Source organism: Girardinichthys multiradiatus, chromosome 2 (genome assembly GCF_021462225.1).
Source record: "Girardinichthys multiradiatus isolate DD_20200921_A chromosome 2, DD_fGirMul_XY1, whole genome shotgun sequence".
NCBI lineage: Eukaryota > Metazoa > Chordata > Actinopteri > Cyprinodontiformes > Goodeidae > Girardinichthys > Girardinichthys multiradiatus.
Window position 1 is genome coordinate 6,150,945 of NC_061795.1, and position 20,850 is coordinate 6,171,794.

A 20,850-nucleotide genomic window follows, 5' to 3' on the forward strand; every position below is an offset into this window, starting at 1 on the left:
TACCATGTACCGGGTATCAGTAAAGTATCAGTTCAAATGTGAAAGGTACCCATCCCTACCGATGTAGTCTAAAAGAAGGGTCACACCCTGTGGTCCTCCAGAGGGTGTGTTCCAACTACAAGTGGATCACACTCCTCAGCCTCTCTGGGAAGGCCTATGCCAGGGTGTTGGAGAGGAGTGTTCAGCCAATAGTTGAATCTCAGCTTAAGGAGGAGCAGTGTGATTTTCGGCCGGGCGTGGAACACTGGGCCAGCTCTACATCCTCTACAGGGTGCTCAAGGGCTCAAGGGAGTTTGAACAACTGGTCCACATGTGTTTTGTCGATCTGGAGAAGGCTTTCAACCGTGTCCCTCGTGGTGCCCTGAGGGGGATGCTCCAGGAGTGCGGAGTTGGGGGCCCTTTATTAGGGGCCATCTGATCTCTCTACAAGTGGAGCAGGAATTTGGTTCACATTGCCGGCATTCAGTCGGTTCCCAGTGCATGTTGGACTCCGACAGGGCTGCCCTTTGTCACCAGTCCTGTTCTTTTATGGACAGGATTTCTAGGTGCAGCCAAGGGCAAGAGGAGGACTAGTTTCTGGACCAGTAGATTTCATCTTTCCCTTTCACAGATGACATGGTCCTGTTGGCCCCCTTGAGCCAAGACCTACAGCATGCACTGGGGTGGTTCGCAGGAGAGTGTGAAACGGCTGGAATCAGGATCAGCTCCTGCATGTCCGAGGCGATGGTTCTCGACCGGAACAGGGTGGCTTGCCCTCTTCAGGTTGGATGGGAGTTACTGCCTCAAGTGGAGGAGTTCAGGTATCTCGGGGTCGTGTTCATGAGTGAAGAGAGAATGGAGCGGGAGATCGACAGACGGATCGGTGCGGCCGTTGCAGTATTGAGGATGCTGTGTCAGTCCATTGTGGAAAGAGAGAGCTGAGCAGAAAGGCAAAGTTCTCTATTTACATTCCTACCCTCACCTATGGGCATGAACTTTGGGTCAGGATCGAAAGAACGAGATCACAGATAGAGGCGGCTGAAATGAGCTTTCTCTGCAGGGTGGCCGGGCACTCCCTTAGAAATAGGGTGAGGGACTTGGTCATCCGGGACGAGCGCAAGGTAGAGCCGCTCCACCTCCAAATGGAGAGGAGTCAGTTGAGGTGGCTCAGTCATCTGTTTCGAATGTCTCCTAGACGCCTTTTAAGGCAGGTGTTCCAGGTACGTCCCACTGAGAGTTGGGCTCAGGGGACGGCCCAGGGCTTACTGGGCGGACTGTCTCTCGACTGGACTGAGAATGCCTTGAGCTTCCCCCAGAGGAGCTGGAGGAGGTGTCCTGGAACACGGTATTCTGGGCGTCATTGGGCTTAGCCTGCTGCCTCCGACCCAGTCCTGGATAACGACGACAACAAATACAAGTATGACTACGAGTAGATATATATACATATACATATAATTTACTCACAAAAAGTGTTTGAAAAATAGCTTTTGTGATGTTTGTTGTGATTATGAATCTGAGAATATTATTTAATATTTAATATTAATATTTTTATATTTTATCAAATAATATTTCGGTTAAGAGTTGTCCTGCGAATACCAGCCCAGTAAGGCAATGGTGTTAGGACAAAATAGAAAGGTGTGAGATGAGCTCTGACATGATTGAACAGCAAAACTCTGCACACACATGGAATGAATTCACACAATCTCCTAAAATACAAGAATTTATTAACAAAAATAAGTAAACTCAAAGTCAAACATATTTCATTCAACAAATGAATGAAAAATTCATTTGTTGAATGACTATGCTAAAACAATCCAACTAACTACCAAGCAGAATTAAAGAATAGGGAAGACAGATAGGCTATGTACAATATAAACAAGTTGATTAAAGATGATTGAAAATCATGACCAAAAGAGTGATGCAACATTACCATGCAATGTTTATGTTTGAGAACCAAGGATTATCTTGAAGAATCTGGAAGTGAAGTTCAGTTAGTCTTAAGTTAGTCTTGGAACTTAACTAACAATAATCAGCAACCTTTAGACAACCATTCACAATGCAAGATCAGATAAAATATTATTTTAATAAAATAATGTTTTAAGAATGATCTGCTGAATAAAACCAACCTTCTGGATGACTAATTCTCAACGGTGTCTAATTAGCTGCTTTTATTTATTAAAATAATATTTAAAGAAATATTATTAAGGGAATATTTTGGAAAAGAGCCAAATCTTTCTGGAGAAATGGGGCTTAGTGGTGTTTACTTATCAGATTTAGTAAAATAATGTTTAGGGACTCGCTTGAAAACTAACAACCTTTCTGTAAAATATTCCCTAGGTATTTATTAAAATACCGTTAATAAAAGGGTTAAAATGCATAAGCGCGGACGGCGCGTTTTGGCCCATCTTCTGTGTTTAAAATCACCCTTTAAATAAAGTTTGTCTTAACTTTAAAAACACACAAACAAAGAACACAAAACTGAACACGTGTGCTGCAGATAAGTCTGCTAGCACCAAGATAGCTGAGTTTCACACAAACAAAACCAAACTTCATAAAATGAAAAATGTTTAGATTATTTTAATCTAACTCCTTCTCTCTGCCCAAAACCTAACCTCATGAACCATGCTTAGGATTTGTCCGGGCGACGTCGAAGTTTGAAGAAAGCTCTGTGAACAAAGGGTTAGCTTCCAGCTAACCTCCGGAGCAGTGGCTGGGCGGCTCGCTCTGTCTGCTGGCCACACTGTACGTTACCACGGTGATGCGGTCCTCCTTCCGATCGGGAACACTCCAGTTGGCTTCGTTGAGACAGCATCTCTACAGGGGATTCTCTGGGACACAGTTTGTTTCTGCAGACCTCAGAGAGAAAGTCAAGCCAGGCTTATGTCTTAATTCCCGTTCATGAATGAATCTACTGGATACACAGACAGTGATTAATTTGTACTTATCTTAGTGCATGTGACCGATGATCGTATGACACCCTTGGATCCAGTTTGAAGAGTTTATGTCTTTTTGTCAGCAAAGAGACATTAGCGCGCTGTCTCACCGGCCAGCCTCGCACAGAGTCTGGATGGTAGAGAAAGAACCATTGGACAGGTGGGGGTTTTATACGCCCAGTGGCATCATGGGAAGTCCACTGCTACCCCCCTTTCCCCTTCTGAAGTTGTGCTGAAAGTCGGTTAAATGCAATTTAATTTGAAAGTTCCAGAAAATGTTGAAATCCATGGCTGTGGTCCCAACATGTTTGATGATCATAACTTTATGTTAAATAGCAGCATCAACTTATATTGATTACCAACAGTAAGACAAACTGTCATACAGTTCATCAAGCAAAAATGGAGCACAAATTACTGGGCTGTTTAACATTTATAAAAACAAAATGTGCATTTTTGCAACATTTATGAAATCATCATAACTTTATTAACTAGTTTTCAAAAACCAACATCATATTAACTTGTTGCAAGAAAAGAAAACATCTAGGATTGTGATTATTGGGCAAATAGCACTTAATAATTACAACTAATTAATTAATTAATAATTATTAGCTAAAACATGGTAAATGTAACTGTATTATCAAACCATTAACCAAAAAGGTGATACAAGCACTAACCTTAGTTGACAGAAAATCACTTCTATACAAAATAAACTCAAACACCTTCTCTTTATCTACGTGAAAATGTATTGAACAGAATAATTCCAGCTTACAACCAAACTATTCAGGCCCAACAAACCTTTCACCTAACCAGAACACTAACTAAACTACTAAAAGAATAAACTAATAAACAAGAGTATAATTCAAAGATTGATCAATTTATAAAGAATTCACACTGAGTATCATTAGAGATCAAACCAGCAGTTTATGGACAAAGGCAGGAAAAATCAAATCTTTCAAGGCACACTGAATTAAACTCAAACATTCAATAAAACTTTGCATAGAAGAGTACAGTTCAAAACACTTTGAATTAAAACAGAGACATTCCTGGATTGCTGTTAGGTTTAAACACCAAACACTTTCACAATTCTGCACAAAGAAAGACACAGAGAAGTTAGTTCATTTTAACCTGCAGGTGAGAGTGTTTTCAGAGGCTGCTCAGTTACAATCCTCCACCAACACTCTGAAACAGCCCCTGCTCCGTCTGCCTTTTATTCATAAGAGAAGAGGCCCTGGTTACAGAATGTTCCAAGCACAAAACAGGGAGAGATGCACACTCATAATGATTAGAAACAGCTGCACTGACAGAATGTTCTAGAACATCCTGTCTCTATCTTGCAGCTCTTGTACATATAAGATATAATCACTCTGAACAGCAAGCTTCACTTCTATTAAAGTTAAAACATATATAATCATTAATTAACCCTAACATTTTCCTCCTCTTTATAAATGTTTTAAACACTTGATACATCAATCATTAACCTTTTCTTCTCAGATTTTCAGTTAAGACATCATGGTGTGTTTTATCTGTACATGTCATTAAAAAAGTAGCAGGAGGTCTTTAAGTTTACTGTATACAACTAATTGTCGTTAGGGTCAGGATAAAGATCAGGGAAATGCAGAGAAGTCTCTTCTTCTTCCTGGTCATCATCATCATCACTGGCTCCTTCTGTCTCCTCAGGTCTCAGGAGGGCATACATCTCTGACATTTCTGTTTTGACTGGCTGAATAGCAGAGGTTATTATGCGAGTGCACAAAGCTCTTATACACGGAATACAACAACATCCACACAATGTGAGAATAGCTGCAAAGACTGCTATTGACATAAGGATAGACAACACTAATTGTTTATATCTACCAAACATTTCTCCAAACCCATCCCACATTGTGGTGTCAACTCCAGAATGATCTTTCATTTTGCTGTTAAGTGACCTAAGGCCCTCCAGGGCCTTGGTGAGGCTCCCATCAGCTGCGGTGTTATTTGGAATGAACGTACAACATTGATGCCCAAATATTGAACATACTCCACCTTTTTCAGCTAAGAGCATATCGACAGCAATTCTATTTTGGAAAGCCATTAAAGAGGTAGCTGACAATTGTTCATGGATGGCTGAGAATCCTTCTTCAGTTTTATTTCCTAGTCGTTGCACATTGTAATGGATGTAATTTATTCTGTCAACATTTTTATTTATTGTGCACCACCAGCATATGGTGGATTCAAAACCTGCTGCTACTTGATCTGCTAACTTATATTCATCAGGAACTCCTCTTGGTATTCCTATGCTATCTATATAAGTAGGGTCGTCTTTACTCCATCCTGATCTTTTTTCTCTATTTTTCCAGGTGTGTGGAAATATGCTGGCTACTGTACCCAACAAATCTGCTACTGAGAGTGGAATAACAGACACGGGAAATATTAATGACACTGATGCACACAATCCAGTTGTGTTGTATGGCAACCTGTCATACAGTTTATCGTCTCCACACCACCACCAGATGTCGCTGCGTGCTTTAGGTTTAAAGCTGACACCTACTGCTATGATGGAGTGACATTGATCTTTATTGAGTCTGCTTATGTTTGATCCCACACCTGTTCGGTTTATACAGGAAAAATTTCCTGGAGCAACCTTATTTGAAAACATCGGTTTTTGTTTTTCGGCGGTAGTCAAAGGATAAATCTTATCCCACATAGTACAGTTTGTCGAGGGTCTTGTGCTGTTCATTACTTCTACTAGGCATTTTTCTGTCAACGTTGAGGGAACCACTTGTAGCAGGGGTCTGGCTCCCATGCATACTACACAATCTGTTTTTGCTGCCTGGGCAGCCTGTTCTGCCATTAAAAGCCAGTTGTTATCTATTTTAGATATTCCTGTAGATATTTTGAACCAGTCATCTGGGGTTACTGGTTCTGTCTTGAACTCCACTAATAGTTTTAGCCCCATATGCCATTTGTTTGTTTTGTTTTCAGGTGTGGCTGCATCATGCCGTATTACCGCAAGTGGCTCAGTAATGTTTTTAACGCATATTTGAATCTGCCAGTAATATTGGCCTTGGCTAGAATCTACATATGGTGCCGCCACAAAGTCTGTACATCCCGTGTTGTTGGGGGAGATTACAGTCAAGGTTAGACCTCCTCCATCTTTTATCAGGGTCAATTGTCTTCTCCATTTAATTGCTGGACCTGTGGACCAATCAGACCAGTCCTGTCCTGTTTCTGCTACTAAGTATTTCCAACTCCACCATTGCACATCTCCATAGGTCAAATACCACTCCCACTTCTTATACAATGCGGCATGTTTGTTTGCGCCATCACGTGCTGTTCCAAGCGTTCCCCAGGGTATTTTTACTGTAGTGGTTTTCTGTACTGGTACACATAGTTTTGTGGTTCTGATGCTTACATCATTTGGGCAGGAATTAACATTTATTTGTCTTTTACTCAAATCTTTTCTTTCTTCGTAAAAACGTTCCCATAGTAAAATAGCTCCTACAATTACCACTGAGATTATTCCAGCTACTAGCACTATTTTCTTGTGTGTGGGGGTGTACATCTTACTTATAGATTGGAACCTTTCCTAAGCACCTTTAAACAGAGTTGTGGAGATCTTCACCGGTTTGAGACAATTGTAAACTATAATTACAATTCCCTTTGTAGCCGGACTTTTCTCTGTAGGTTTGTTGAAAAGTCACAATGCTACAGCAGATACCACAATGCTATGACCACAACACAAATTATGATGGTTAGAATATACACTGCTATTAAGAAACTTATTTTAGTCATGTTCTATTATTCTTTTACAATGTGTCAGATGGATCCATGAGTTTCTTTCTGCAATCTTAATTGCAGTTCCAGTGGTCAACAACACCTGATAGGGCCCTTCCCACTTAGGTGAATGCCAATGCTTCTTCTTTATGCTTTTTATCAGGACCCAGTCTCCAGGTTCAACTAATGGTTTTTCCTGTGTAGACACAAAAGGCTCATGGTCACTTGCGTGTTCATCTGTTTGTTGTTTTTGCTGTAACATTTTTCTCATGTAATCTGCTAGTGTGCTTTCATCATCAGTTTCCCATTTATTTTTAAAGAATGGTAATCTATATGGCCTCCCAAACAGGGTTTCATAGGGTGTTAGTCCTCCTGTGCTTGTGATGTTTATGTAGAGCTTTACTAAGTCTAAACATTTAGTCCATGGTCTTCCTGTTTCTTCCATGCACTTTTTTAATCGATTTTTTATTGTTCCATTCATTCGTTCTACTAGACCAGCGCTTTGAGGGTGATAAGCGCAGTGATGTCTAAGATCCATTTGTAGGGCTTCTCCTATTTTTTCTATCATTTGATTGACGAAATGAGTTCCATTATCACTATATATTTTTTCTGGAATTCCATATCTAGGTATGATATCTTTACATAGTGCTTTTGCTACGGTCAATGCATCAGGATTTTGTGTAGGAAATAACTCTATCCATTTAGAAAAAGAGTCTATTATTACTAAACAGTACTTTTTTCCTTCACTTTTATTTAATTCTATGAAATCCATATGTATGTGTTGGAAAGGATATTTTGCTTTGGGGAACTGTCCCCTTTTTGGTCTGAAGTTCCCTTGTGCATTGTGTTTGGCACAGATCAAACATGTTCTACAAAAATTTTTTGAATAAGAGTTAAATCCATATGTTGTGTATATTTTGTTCACTAATCCTACCATTCCTCCTCTCGAGACATGAGAAACTCCATGACTCGATATTGCTGCCCATTTGTATAGGTTTTTTGGTAGGATAGGTTTATTTTCTGGTCAGGTGTATATTCCTTCTTTAAGTTGAGCTCCCTTTTTTAGCCAGGTTTGTATTTCATTTTGGGGTGATTGTTGTTGCATTTCCAGTAATGTTTCATCTTTTAGTTCTATTGTTACTAGGAGAAGACTACTTGGTTGTTGTTCTGCAGCTGCTTTAGCAGTTTTATCAGCAAAGGCGTTGCCTTTAGTCACAGTGTCTGTTCCTGTGGTGTGTGCCGCACATTTGCATATTGCAAGCTTTTTTGGCAGTTGGACTGCTTGCAATAGCTCTGTTAATAGTGCTGCATGTGTTACAGGTTTTCCAGTGGAGGTAATCATACCCCTATTTTTCCAATGTTGTGCAAAAGTATGCGTTGTTGCATATGCATACTGGCTATCAGTGTATATTGTTGCACTTTTTCCTGTCATTAATTTGCATGCTTCAGTTAAGGCTACTAACTCAGCAGCTTGCGCTGAGTAGTGTGAAGGGAGTGCTTCTGCTTTTAGTACTTTATTAAGAGTCACTACAGCATATCCGGTTTTTGTTTTACCTTTCTCATCCTTTTTGGAAGACCCGTCTACAAATAATATTTCTCCTTCTGTCAAAGGAGTATCTTTTAAGTCTTTTCTGCTTTTTGCTATTTCCTCAGATAATGTTTCACAATCATGAGTTTCTCCATCCTCCTCTGTGGGGATTAATGTTGCTGGGTTTAGTGCTGTACACCGTTCTATTTTGAGATGTGGTTGTGACAGCAAGATAGACATACAGGAAAGATGTCTTGCAGGTGACAGAAAACTCATTTTAGTTTGCAAAAGCAGTGCTGAAACTGCATGGGGTACTTTCAAAGTGAGTGGATGGAATAGTACAACATCTGCGCTAGACGTGACTGCTAGGGAAGCAGCCACCACTGCTCTAACGCAATGTGGAAGGGCACACGCCACTGCATCCATTTTGGTTGAATAGTAGGCTACTGGTTTATATTTACTTCCATGTAGCTGTGTCAACACGGAGGTCATGAAATTTCCTTTGCAGTCTACCATTTGTACAAAGTCTTTGTTGTAATCTGGTAATGCTAACACACAACTTCCCACCATAGTTTGTTTCAATTTACAGAGTGCATCTTCTGCTTCAGAACTCCATTTTAGGTAGTCAGACATTTTAAGGTCCTCTTTGTACATCAGGCTTTGCAAGGGTGCTGTTAGCTCTGCATAATTTGGCACCCAACTTCTACAGTAATTAGTGAGTCCTAAAAAAGACATCATTTGTTTCTTTGTCAATGGTTTTGGTGCTTGCAGAATTGCAGTTTTCCTTTCTTCCATTATTGTTCTTCCCCCTGAACTGAGTTGATGGCCCAGATATTTTACACTTTCCTTACAAAACTGTAATTTGTTTTTGCTGACTTTATGACCTTCTTTAGCCAAATGTTTCAGGAGTACTATAGAGTCTTTTTTGCATATTTCTTCGGTTTCAGATGCAACTAGTATGTCATCCACATACGTGAGCAATTGGCTCTGTTGTGGTGGGTCAAAAGTGGCCAGGCTGGATGTAAGAACTTGGGAGTAGATCGTGGGGCTTTCACAATATCCTTGTGGTAATCTGGTATAAGTGTATCTTTTCCCTTTAAATGTGAAAGCAAACCAGTATTGACTGTCTTTGTGTAGTGGTACAGAAAAGAATGCATTACTTATGTCCACTACCGTGAAATATTTTGCTTTCGGGTTCAAGGAGTTTAGTAACGTGTGTGGATCTGCTACACACGGGGATCTTTGTATTACTGCATTATTTACTGCTTGTAAATCTTGAACCATCCTCCATCCCACAGATGGGGGTGCCTTTTTTACAGGGAATATTGGTGTGTTACAGGGTGATTCAGCACACTCAATTAATACTCCAGCCTTCTTTAAATCTTCAATAACAGGTTCTATTCCCACCATTGCATCTGGTTTTAGAGGATATTGTTTAACTCTGGGTCTGTACTCTGTTTTTGGTCTTATCACAACAGGAAGTGCTCCTTTTACCAGGCCAACATCAGTAGGTCCTTGTGACCATAGTCTCTCAGGAACTTGTTTAAATAGTTCCTCTTCTTCTTTTGTGAAAAAGATGTGTCATTTTTGTTTTGGGTCTAGGTGCACTCCAGCCTGGACAGTTACTGTCCAGAACAATGCCTTTTTGGTCATTTCAGTGGACTGGCTATACCATGTGTTCATGCCGGTTACCACCCAATCCCTTGCTCTTTCACCTCTGTCCACTAGTTTTGCTAAGTCTTTCCATTCTTCCTTTTTGTCTTTGCATAAGGATATGTGTGGCCCAGAAAGTTGTCTGAACAGTGGTTTGACAGTTTCTGGCAATATTACTGCAGCTGCTGCATTTGCTTCTACATCTGAGTACACATATGAGACTGTTATCTTTGTTGGGGTCATCCTGTTCAGTTCACTCATGTACTTGGTGTCTGGCTTTGCAGTATACCACATTGTCACATGTAATTCATCTGGTGACATAACATCTTGTGGGCTCCGCATTGATTGTTTGCCTTCATCCACTAACGATGCCCCTGTTGCAGTTGGCGGTTTGTTAGGGATGTCTAAAGTGTAGTAATAATTTGGTGTTCCCGTCCCTTGTACTACATAGACTTCCTCAGGTTTGCCTCTGACCACTCTCAAACCCTCTGGGGTTGGTGTTAGGCTTAGGCAGAGGGCTATTAAGCCATCTCTTCCTAATAGGTTCACTGGACATTCTGGTAACATCAAAACTGATAACTGACATGTTTTTCCTTCTGGATCTCTGATCCATAAGGGTTCTGTTTCATTTACTTGTTTGATTTTACCTTGGGCGGCCTGAACTGTGGTACATTTCCCACTGGGTCTCACATATGGTAATTGTTCTCTAATTGTTGTCCTGCAAGCTCCACTATCACAAAGAAACGTGATAGGTGTGCCTTGTACCAGCAGGGTTATTTCAGGTCTTATTTTTTCAACATAGAATAGGTCATCTAAATTTAGTATTTCCTCATCTTCTGAGGTGGTTTTCTCTTGTATTAAATTTTGATCCAATTCTGTCCCGTTTGTCTCACGATCTAGTCATGCATTTTTAGTTTGTGGGGGAGGACCTCCCCTACAATCCCTGGCTAGATGTCCTTCTTTACCGCAGGACCAACATGCTCTAGGATTTTGTGCTCCAAAGTGTCCTCTACCTCTTCCTCTACCTCGGCCTCTGCCTTTTCCCCTGCCCTGTGACTGTTGATAGTACACAGTGTTGTCCTCCTCTTGGTAAAACACTGCGTCTCTGACTGTGTCCTTTTTACCCTTTTTACTTTTTATAACTTTTTCAGCATGCAGCGCATGATTTATGTAGTCTGCAAGCGAGCCCCCACTCATTCCTATGTAGTGCCGGTTCACCCAGCCATGTATGTCGGGTGTTGAGCCTGAGTGGAGTGCATTTTTTAGTTGCTGCTGATAAGCACCATTTTCATCCTCGCTTGGTTCCAGTCCACTGTGAACTTTAAAAACCTTTGCCATTCTTACTCTATATTCATCAAAAGGTTCGTCTGGTTTTTGTTTACATCTCCCTATTTCAGTATAGTTTGCTCTCTTTTTATATTTTCCTTTTATTCTTTCCAGGAGAGGAACTAACTGGGTTGTTAACTCTGCGCTATCAGCAGCAAGAGGTACTCCTACTGCAGTTGATGGATTATAACCTCCCTTCACATGATACCAGTCAGGGCCAAGTTTGCACATCCATGCTTGTTGGACTTCTATTCCATTCAGATGGTAGGCTTTCCTAAGATCCTCCATCTGCCTCACACTCTCATCCACATCCTCTCTAGGGTGTGGGATTCCTTCTACAGCCTTTTTAACATCATCTTGGGTCCAAGTTCGATAAACTCTAATTGTGTCTGATTGGCCTTCTGCGCCTGCTCGTGGGTTAGGGAGTTCAATGAGGGGAAAAGTTTGCACATCCCCTCCTTCATCTAGGGTCATGGGACTAACCCTAGGTAATGGAGATAATAAATGTCCCAATGTTGCAGACCATTTACCCACTGCACCAGTGCTTCGAGTAGCAATTGGTGTTCGTGGTGTATATCCAGGTGGTGATGGTGGTGGTGGAGCAGTGGGTGCATCTATATCATTTCTCCCCACTGCCCCTCCCTGTTGCTGCAGTAACTGCTGTTGCAACGCTAAGTAGGGACCAGAATATTCATTATCTTCCCTTCTGTGAAACATTATGTTCTCATGTCCTGCTTCTTTCCATTTTGATTCCTCTTTTTCTCTCTTTTGCTCTTCTTCACTTGCTTTTTTTTTCTCTTTATTTTGTCGCTTCCTTTCCTCTCTTTCCTGTTTTGCCAGTCTTTCTCCTTCCTCACGTTGTTTTGCTATTTTAACCCAGACTTGAGTCTGTGCATAACCTTCCTTTCTCATTTGTTTTTCATTATTTTTGCATTTAATTTTTATTTTATTCTGTAATTCTGTTAGGGCACTTGTAGACAGCTTTCCATTATAATTATAGGTTTTTATCCAATAACATAGGGGTTCTACTGCATCTTGATTTTCTTTTTCTACCGCTTTCCAATCTTTGCATGTAAGGTTATCAAGTAACTTTTGTTTCTCTTTACTTTGCCCCTTTCCCATTTTGAACTAAATTTAGATCCAGTATGTTTTTTAATACCTGGTGTATTCTAAATACTGGATTTATGTATTTGAAAACAGGATGGTGATCAAGAAGTCAGTTGTGGTAAAATCCACTTCAACCCTGTTCAGGTGGGATTTTCTTGCCTACAAGCATCCACAAAGGCTCACCATTTACTATCTGTTTTCAGTTTATATGAAAGGTAAGGACCTAATGGTCATTACGATTCCATTCACTCTTCCACACGTTTTTCAGTCACACTTTTTTACGCGTTTTACTCTTACTGTAATTACTTTCACAAAAACATAACAGAGGACTCCGCCGTCCTGTGTAGAGTTTAATTAGTCTATTTCAACTAAGGGAGTCTACCCTCCTGCGGAATTTAACTGTCTATTTTAGTTCAACAGAGGACTCCGCCGTCCTGTGTAGAGTTTAATTAGTCTATTTCAACTAAGGGAGTCTACCCTCCTGCGGAATTTAACTGTCTATTTTAGTTCACCTGATAGTGTCTAGAATTGTCAGGGTTTCTCTATACTGTACTATTTTAGGTCATTTGCATTTCATCACTCATTCCTTTTAAATGAAAGACCTACTCACTGGTTCTCTGTGTCCTCGGGAGTACCGTCAGCCGTCAGACCCCAGCCTGTCAGGGAGGGACCAGTCCCGGAAAGGGTATTAGTACTGTGGCCACAGATTTGTCTGGAATCTCACTCACCCACTGGGATCGTCAAGCGTCTTGGTCTCCGGCTCGAAGGACCATTTATGTTAGGTTTAAACACCAAACACTTTCACAATTCTGCACAAAGAAAGACACAGAGAAGTTAGTTCATTTTAACCTGCAGGTGAGAGTGTTTTCAGAGGCTGCTCAGTTACAATCCTCCACCAACACTCTGAAACAGCCCCTGCTCCGTCTGCCTTTTATTCATAAGAGAAGAGGCCCTGGTTACAGAATGTTCCAAGCACAAAACAGGGAGAGATGCACACTCATAATGATTAGAAACAGCTGCACTGACAGAATGTTCTAGAACATCCTGTCTCTATCTTGCAGCTCTTGTACATATAAGATATAATCACTCTGAACAGCAAGCTTCACTTCTATTAAAGTTAAAACATATATAATCATTAATTAACCCTAACAATTGCCTTACTTCTAACCTATTTTATCCTGCCCAGACTATAAGAAAAAGTTGCAAAAGAAATGAATTTACTTGAGTGACGTCTTCTCCTGGACAGGTACAAAAGTGCAACCGTTCACACGTCCTTGGACTGCTCAGAAACAGTCAGCATCTCCTTCAGCAAAACGGGGAAATATATGATGTACCGTGGCCAGTCGACATGGAAAGAACAAACAAGGAGGCAGGCTCCTCTCCTTGGAAAATCCTGAGTGGGATTTTGCATACCTGGCAGAAGAACTGGTTTCTCCAGCAGCGAGATCTCAAGCTTTGTCAAGCTCTTCTTTGAAGGGTCGGTGAGGAAGGAATAAGTTAACTTGTCCAGCAAGTTGTATTTATCCTTCACGAAGAGATGCTTTTGTTGCGAGCTAACACAAAAAGCAAATGACACTCCATGGGCTAGGACTTATAAAGCCTCTGAGTGATATCATAGCTGCGATAGATGCTGGAAGGTGTGGTTACAGTCTGGTCTGATCTGCTAGATGGCGATGGTCCCAACATCATGAAAGTTGCCACTGAGCTGTACATTTCGCGTGCAAGAGGCCCTTGCCTTGTAAGTTGGTATGTAGTTCAGTCATTAGTGCAGTCACTTCAACAGCAAAGGCCAAATCTTCCATCCATTGTGCATCGAGAGCTCTGGGATGTCCTCGTCTTTTTTTTTAAACAAAACTCATGAATCTCTGCTTTAAGATCCCATTCTCGTTTAAGCACCTTGCCCAGGCTGAGTCATCTCACAGCATTTTGGTAGGCTGTCACTATGTTCACTGTCATGCTCCTCAAACAGTGAAACAAACTGTCTGTGATTTAGTGCTCTTGCTCTGATTAAATTAACTATTTTAGGTAAGGTAAGGTAAGTTTATTTATATAGCGCTTTTCAGCAACGAGACACTCAAAGCGCTGTACATACAATTACAATACAATCACAAAGAAAATAAACAGATACAGACAGAAAAACAAATCAAATGATAAAATCAAACAACAGAGGTAATTTAAAAAAGTAAAATAAAATAAAGAGAATAGAATGATGGACAAGAAAATGAAAGGAAAATTGGACTGAAAACGCAACTAATCATGCCTAGATGGTACAGTCAAAGGCCACTCTAAACAAATAAGTTTTTAATCTTGATTTAAAGCAACTTAGGGTTTCGGCGCTTTTACAGTTTTCTGGCAGTTTATTCTAGATTAGTGGAGCATAAGAACTAAAAGCTGCTTCTCCATGTTTGGTTCTGGTTTTGGGTATGCAGAGTAGATTTGAGCCAGAAGACCTGAGAGGTCTGGCTGGTTGATACACTTACAACAAGTCTGTAATGTATTTTGGTGCTAAGCCATTCAGTGATTTATAGACTAACAGAAGTATTTTAAACTCTATTCTCTGAGCTACAGGGAGCCAGTGTAAGGACTTTAGAACCGGGGTGATGTGCTCCACTTTCTTAGTTCTAGCGAGGACGCGGGCAGCAGCATTCTGGATCAACTGCAGCTGTCTGATCCACTTTTTAGGCAGACCTGTGAAGATACTGTTGCAGTAATCAATTCTACTAAAGATGAACGCATTAATTAGTTTTTCAAGGTCCTGCTGAGACATTAGTCCTTTAATCCTGGAGATGTTCTTTAGGAGATAGAAGGCTGACCAAGTTACTACCTTTATGTGCTTCTGAAGGTTCAGGTCTGAGTCCATCACTACACCCGGGTTTCGAGCCTGACTGGTGGTTTCTAGCTGTATTAACTGAAGCTGTGTGCTAACTTTTAGACGCTCTTCCTTTGGTCCAAAGATTATTACTTCAGTTCTGTTTTGATTCAGCTGAAGAAAATTTAGGCCCACCCATGCATTGATTTCTTCTAAGCATTTACCCAGCGCTTGAATGGGTTCATGGTCACCTGGTGACATCGTAACGTATAGCTGTGTGTCGTCTGCTTAGTTATGATAACTTATGTTGTTGTTTATTAAAATCTGAGTTAGGGGGAGAATGTAGATATTGAATAGGAGGGGCTCTAAGATGGACCCTTGGGGAACACCACATGTGATGTTTGTGCTCTCTGATGTAAAGTTACCTACTGACACAAAAAAGTCCCTGTCCTTCAAGTAGGATTTACACCAGTTGAGTGTTGTACCAGAAAGGCCGACCCAGTTTTCCAGGCGCTCTAATAAAATGGAGTGATCAACAGTGTCGAATGCTGCACTAAGGTCCAATAATACCAGCACTGTGGTTCTTCCACAGTCTGCATTTATACGGATGTCATTGAACACCTTGACAAGAGCAGTCTCTGTACTGTGGTGAGCAGGAAGCCTGACTGGAAGACATCGAAGCGGTTGGTCATTGTTAGGAAGTTGTTTAACTGCTGAAACACAGCTTTTTCAATAATCTTGCTGATGAAGGGGAGGTTTGATATAGGCCTGTAGTTCTGTAGTAGCAGCTTGTCCAAGTTGCTCTTTTCAATAGAGTTTTGATAATTGCTGTTTTTAGGGCCTGGGGGAAAACACCTGACAAAAGGGACGTGTTTATTATTTGTGTTAAATCAGATGTTATTACAGGCAAAGCTTTCTTAAGGAAAGCTGTGGGTAAGATCGAGACAGCAGGAAGAAGAGCTTAGTTGCTGTACGATTTCTTATAAGATTTTGCAGTTTATTTGGTGAAATTGGGAAATTTTGTCAAAATCAGTTCTAGTTGGAGACAACATTGGTACTGGAGTTGATGTGGATGTGCTGACTGCCTCTCTGATCTTTTGGGTTTTTTCAGTAAAGAATTTAGCAAATTCATTGCAGGCCCTGGTAGAGTGGAATTCAGATGCTACAGTTACAGGGGGGTTTGTTAACCTGTCGACCGTGGCAAATAATGCACGAGCATTGTTAATGTTTTTGCTGATGATCTCAGAAAAGAAGGATTCCCTTGCATTTTTCAGTTGTAGGTTGTATCTGTATAGTCTCTCTTTATAGATAATATAGTGAACCTGGAGTCCAGTCTTTCGCCACCTTTGTTCAGCTTTTCAACACTTCTTTTTTTCACTTCTGACTGGTGGAGCACTTCTCCATGGAGACATTTTCTTCCCAGAAACGACTTTCACTTTAATTGGAGCAATTGAATCAATGATGTCCGAGATTTTAGAATGAAAGTTATCTACCAGGTCATCTACAGTGATACAGGGCAAAGTGGAAGAAGAAGAGTAAATCTGGTTAAAGGTTTCAGCAGCACCGTCCTTAAAGACGCGTTTTCTTATCATGTCTCTTTGGCAAACTGAGTCATTGCAGATGATGCTTTCAAAAATAACAGAAAAGTGGTCAGATAGAGCAACATCAGTTACAGACACCTTGGAAATGTTTAGACCCTTACTGATGATCAAGTCCAAAATATGTCCCTGTTTGTGCGTTTGCTGTTTAACATGTTGAATCAAACCAAAATTTCTAAGAGTGTCACATAGATCTATTGCACTTCTGTTTTCAGGATTGTCCATGTGAATGTTGAAGTCTCCCACAATAATTAAACAGTCATAATCAACACATATCACAGATAAAAGCTCATTAAAATCACTGATAAAGTTTGTTTTGGACTTAGGAGGCCTGCAAATATTCAAGAACATTGTTCGGACCGGGCTCTCTATCTGGAGAGCCAAATATTCAAAAGAGTCAAATTTGCCCAGAAATACTTTTTTACACTCTAATAAATCTTTAAACAAAGCGGCCTCCACCTTTTCTTTGCTGTCTGCTCTCACAAAGAAAATTGTAGTTCGGAGGCGTCGACTCTATCAGAATGGGAGCTTCATTAAATTCATGTAACCATGGTTCTGTTAAAAACATAACATCAAGATCGTGGTCAGTAATGAAGTCATTGATTTAAAATGATTTTCCTGACAGAGATCTAATGTTTAATAACGGCAGTTAATATGACTTAGTTGCTGATATTAACTCTGTGTCTGGTTGTACCTGACAGTTTATGGCTTTTTTTGATTGTTTATTACTGTCTCTTATCCTTTTGGCTTTGTTCTTTCTGTCACGTATAAGCACAGAGATTTTACAACTATCTCCTATTAGGGGCCCAAGTGTTTCCTGGATATGCTCATTTCTGATATAGTTACCACTGGGATCCAGACTGTATCACAGAGAAGTGATTTGAAGGTCCTGATTAGGAGGAGATAGATTAGGAGGTGGTGGAGGTCTGCGGCATTTGGAAGATGTTGGTTTAGTAGCAGAGCCTCGGCCACGGGGGGTGTTGAATGGAGAAGAGGTCAGAGCCATTTAGGTCCCAAATTTAAGAGCTCCTTTCAAGTTATCAGAATCCAGTAAAGCAAAAAGCTAGCTCAGTGGGGAGATGGGAGAGTTTTGTGCAGTCTGGGTCGGGGTCTGGGGTGAGGGGGGTTTACCGGGGCAGTTGGTCTGGGTCTGGGTTTGGGGGGATGGGGGGGTCCACTTCTCCTGTGGATTTCGAAGGGAGACCTTTTGTGATGACCTCTCTTTCTCAGCCAACTGGCCGGTTGTTTCTGCTGGAGCTGTTGGAGGCAGCGTTATCATTGTTGTTGATACTCCATGTTCTCTGCTGAAGGTCGAAGCTGCTGGCGGATTATTTACTAAATAGAAGAGATTAGATGTGAGACGTCTGACTCCTGGCTTGTTCAAACAGAAACCATCTTGCTTGAAGAGTTGTGTTTTTTCCCAAAAAATATTAAAGTTGTCGATGAAGTTCACAGGTGTGGTGGCGCATGTTTTTTTCAACCACTTATTAATCATCAGAAGTCTGGAAAAAATCTCATCTCCACAGAAAATCGGTGCGAAGGGTCCGCTGACAAACACCTTGATATTGAGACCTCCAACAATATTCAGAAGACGAGTGAAATCCTCCTTCAGTCCTTCTGATTTTTTCTTAGCCACGTCATCCATGGCTCCACAGTGTATAATAAGGTTTTCTAGAGACGGGCGCTTTTCTGTGATTGCAAGAATATTCTCTGAGATATCAGAGACCACGTTACTGGTACCAATCATAACTTCTGTGTTTTTCTTGTTGCAGAAGTTTTTAATCCCATCCACAGCTGTGTGGCCCACTATTAGGGTTCTTGGTCTGGTGGGGCGCGTTTTCTCTGGCAACTTAGGGGAAGACTGTTTAGAATGAAGGTTGTTCTCAAACCTTTTATTGTTCTCAGAAGATGGATCATTTTCCTGGTTTTCATTCTGTAGTGGAGCAAATCTGTTTTGGAGGGTAATTCCATTATTTCCAGCTGTCTCACTCCTATCAGTTGTGACAGCAGCTCACTGTCGAAGTCTCCTTTTCCCAGAGGAAACGGGGACATTTCTCTGTAATTCTGGCCATTCTAATTTATTTAATTGCTGAGATCTTCCAGTGAGTCGTCCACCTTCATTTTTTGGGCATGCCCCTAAAACATGCCAGGGGGGTCTAAAGGGTTGAGGGTTAATTACAACATCAACATGCCTAATTTATAGCACTGCCTGGCACAGCATCTGCTGATGAATCAAACAATGTAAAAGTATCAGTTTCTGTTCTACGTTAATTTCAGTCACTTTATGTTGCATCTGCATTAAAAGTCCAAATTTTTATTTTATACAGAATTAAGTAGAGATGCTAAGGTTTAACACTTTTGCTTACAGATTGCATACAGTTAATTTTTTTCAATGCAATTAAATAAACTAAGAATATCTTCTTTGTTTTTATAGGACAAGCAGCTGCGTGATGTGGGAGACTGGCGCAAGAACATTGAAGACAAGTCTGACAGGAAGAAGATGTTTGACAGTTAAATATGATCTATCAGTGACTGATAGGCTCCACATTATATGAGCAGTTAATATCTTACTTACAGCAGAACATTCTTAGTGACTTAATTAGTAACTTTTTAAAACTGACTGGTTGTAGAGCTGCTGGCTAGTCAAAGCAGGGCCTCTGCTCTATTTTATAAATGTTGAAAAAGGACAAAGTCCCTCATTTGCAGACCAGTGTTAGGATCTGGGCCCTTATGAAGTTTTAACTGGACCCCAATTGGTTTTCGGATTTTCACAAAAAGTGTTTTTTAAATCATTATGTTTGTTTCTTACTTTTTGGTAATTCGTTTTATTCCACATCTTTTCCAAAATTTATGGTACTCATGGTAATTATGGCAAGACGTCACTCTGGCAGATATTTAAGCCCTGGGAAAAAAAGGAAGTTACACACCTCAACCCTTTAGTTTTCTGATACCAGCTTCTGGTTTGAAAAGCACACAGAGTCACTGGATCTTGCCGGATGGGCTTTTGTGGTGTGAATGACTTAAGTAAGCTACAAAGGGGTTTTGTATCTTTACTGCTGAACTAATATTTGGAACAGGCTTCTGTTTCATCATTGTGAAGACATTTAGTGAGATATCAGCTGTAGATAAAGCATTGACAGCTCATAAATCCTTAACAGAACCCCACTTAAAACTCTCAGAACCATCCTTTTTAGCACGATTTTCAGGGCAAAATCAAACGTACAGTAAAAGGACTTGGTGTTGAGCTATTCTAACATGTATAATACATATGTAGCAAATTATTCTGTTCTTGACTTTAAATTATGCATATGTAACAAAATGCTTTCCCAACAATGTACAGAAAAATTAAATCAAACCATTTATCTACAAGAATAAAGCCCTCAAACTTCACACTTGCCTGTTATGTCTCTAAATGCTTCTGATCATCTGATGTTGCCAGTTTTTAAAATGCTCACCATTTTAGTGGTTCACATTAATTTTAAACAACAGAATTAATGTGATGGACATTCAGGTGTAGTCATTAATATTACACTGTTAAAAATTATTGCAAAGAAGAAGCTGGACATTGCTTTTAGACGTGTCACTTTTTAGTGTAAAATCTTACTGAAGGTTATGAAAAAACAAGGATAGCTAATGTTAAGCAAAAGGATCAAATACTTCCCATGTTATCGGACTATAATGGCTTTGTTTTTTGCTAAAATACCTGACTCGCGATACTTTTTTCTTTCCAATTATAGAAGGAACATAAATTCATCCTGTTTGTTTTTGAAGTCCTTGTTTACAAACATTTTAAAACCTGCATTGTTCTGGCAAGCAAAGCTTTTGTGTAGACACTTGTTAGCAGTTTTTCCTTTTCTATAGTACCATGTAAAAGTACTAAACATCAAAATTGACTCTTGTGAAGATGCTTCCCAGCTGCTGGTCAGTCAGGGAACTGGGGATTCTCTGACAGGTGGAGGTGGGTAATGTGAACTGGGTAATCTTCTGGTAGAGGATGTCTGGGTTGACAGTTCTGAAGTCTTGAGCTGAAGTCCACAAACAGAATCCTGGTATGTACCACTGGTGTAGTCCTAGGTTGACTGCATCATCCGCGGACCAGTTTGCTCTGGAAGCAAACTGCAGGGGGTCAAGCAAGGGGGCAATGATGTCCTCCAGATGCTT

General features: G+C 40.5%; 2 protein-coding genes across 2 annotated transcripts in view; one reads left to right on the plus strand and one right to left on the minus strand.

Moving 5' to 3' along the window:
• LOC124884503 (troponin I, fast skeletal muscle-like) overlaps window positions 1-20,079 on the plus strand; it is a 37,791-nt gene extending 17,712 nt beyond the window's left edge. Inside the window, exon 7 of the mRNA XM_047392445.1 lies at window positions 19,124-20,079. Within this exon, the coding sequence (XP_047248401.1) occupies window positions 19,124-19,204 (81 nt within the window). The 3' untranslated portion in view covers window positions 19,205-20,079. The remainder of the gene's footprint in view (window positions 1-19,123) is intronic.
• On the minus strand, window positions 10,507-12,333 carry LOC124884472. Its single transcript, XM_047392410.1, has 2 exons — window positions 10,952-12,333; window positions 10,507-10,919 (listed from the first exon to the last, which is right to left on the minus strand). The coding sequence occupies exons 1-2, from the start codon at window positions 12,295-12,297 to the stop codon at window positions 10,871-10,873; spliced, it is 1,395 nt and encodes a 464-aa protein (XP_047248366.1). The 5' UTR covers window positions 12,298-12,333; the 3' UTR covers window positions 10,507-10,870.
• Window positions 20,080-20,850: the final 771 nt, after the last annotated feature.

Excerpts from the sequence above, each read along its gene's own strand:
- LOC124884472 (XM_047392410.1), bottom strand. The coding sequence starts at position 12,297 with ATGGGAAAGGGGCAAAGTAAAGAGAAACAAAAGTTACTTGATAACCTT. Across the intron at positions 10,920-10,951 it reads AAAAAGGACACAGTCAGAGA|TGTACTATCAACAGTCACAG; the intron begins CGCAGTGTTTTA and ends AGGACAACACTG.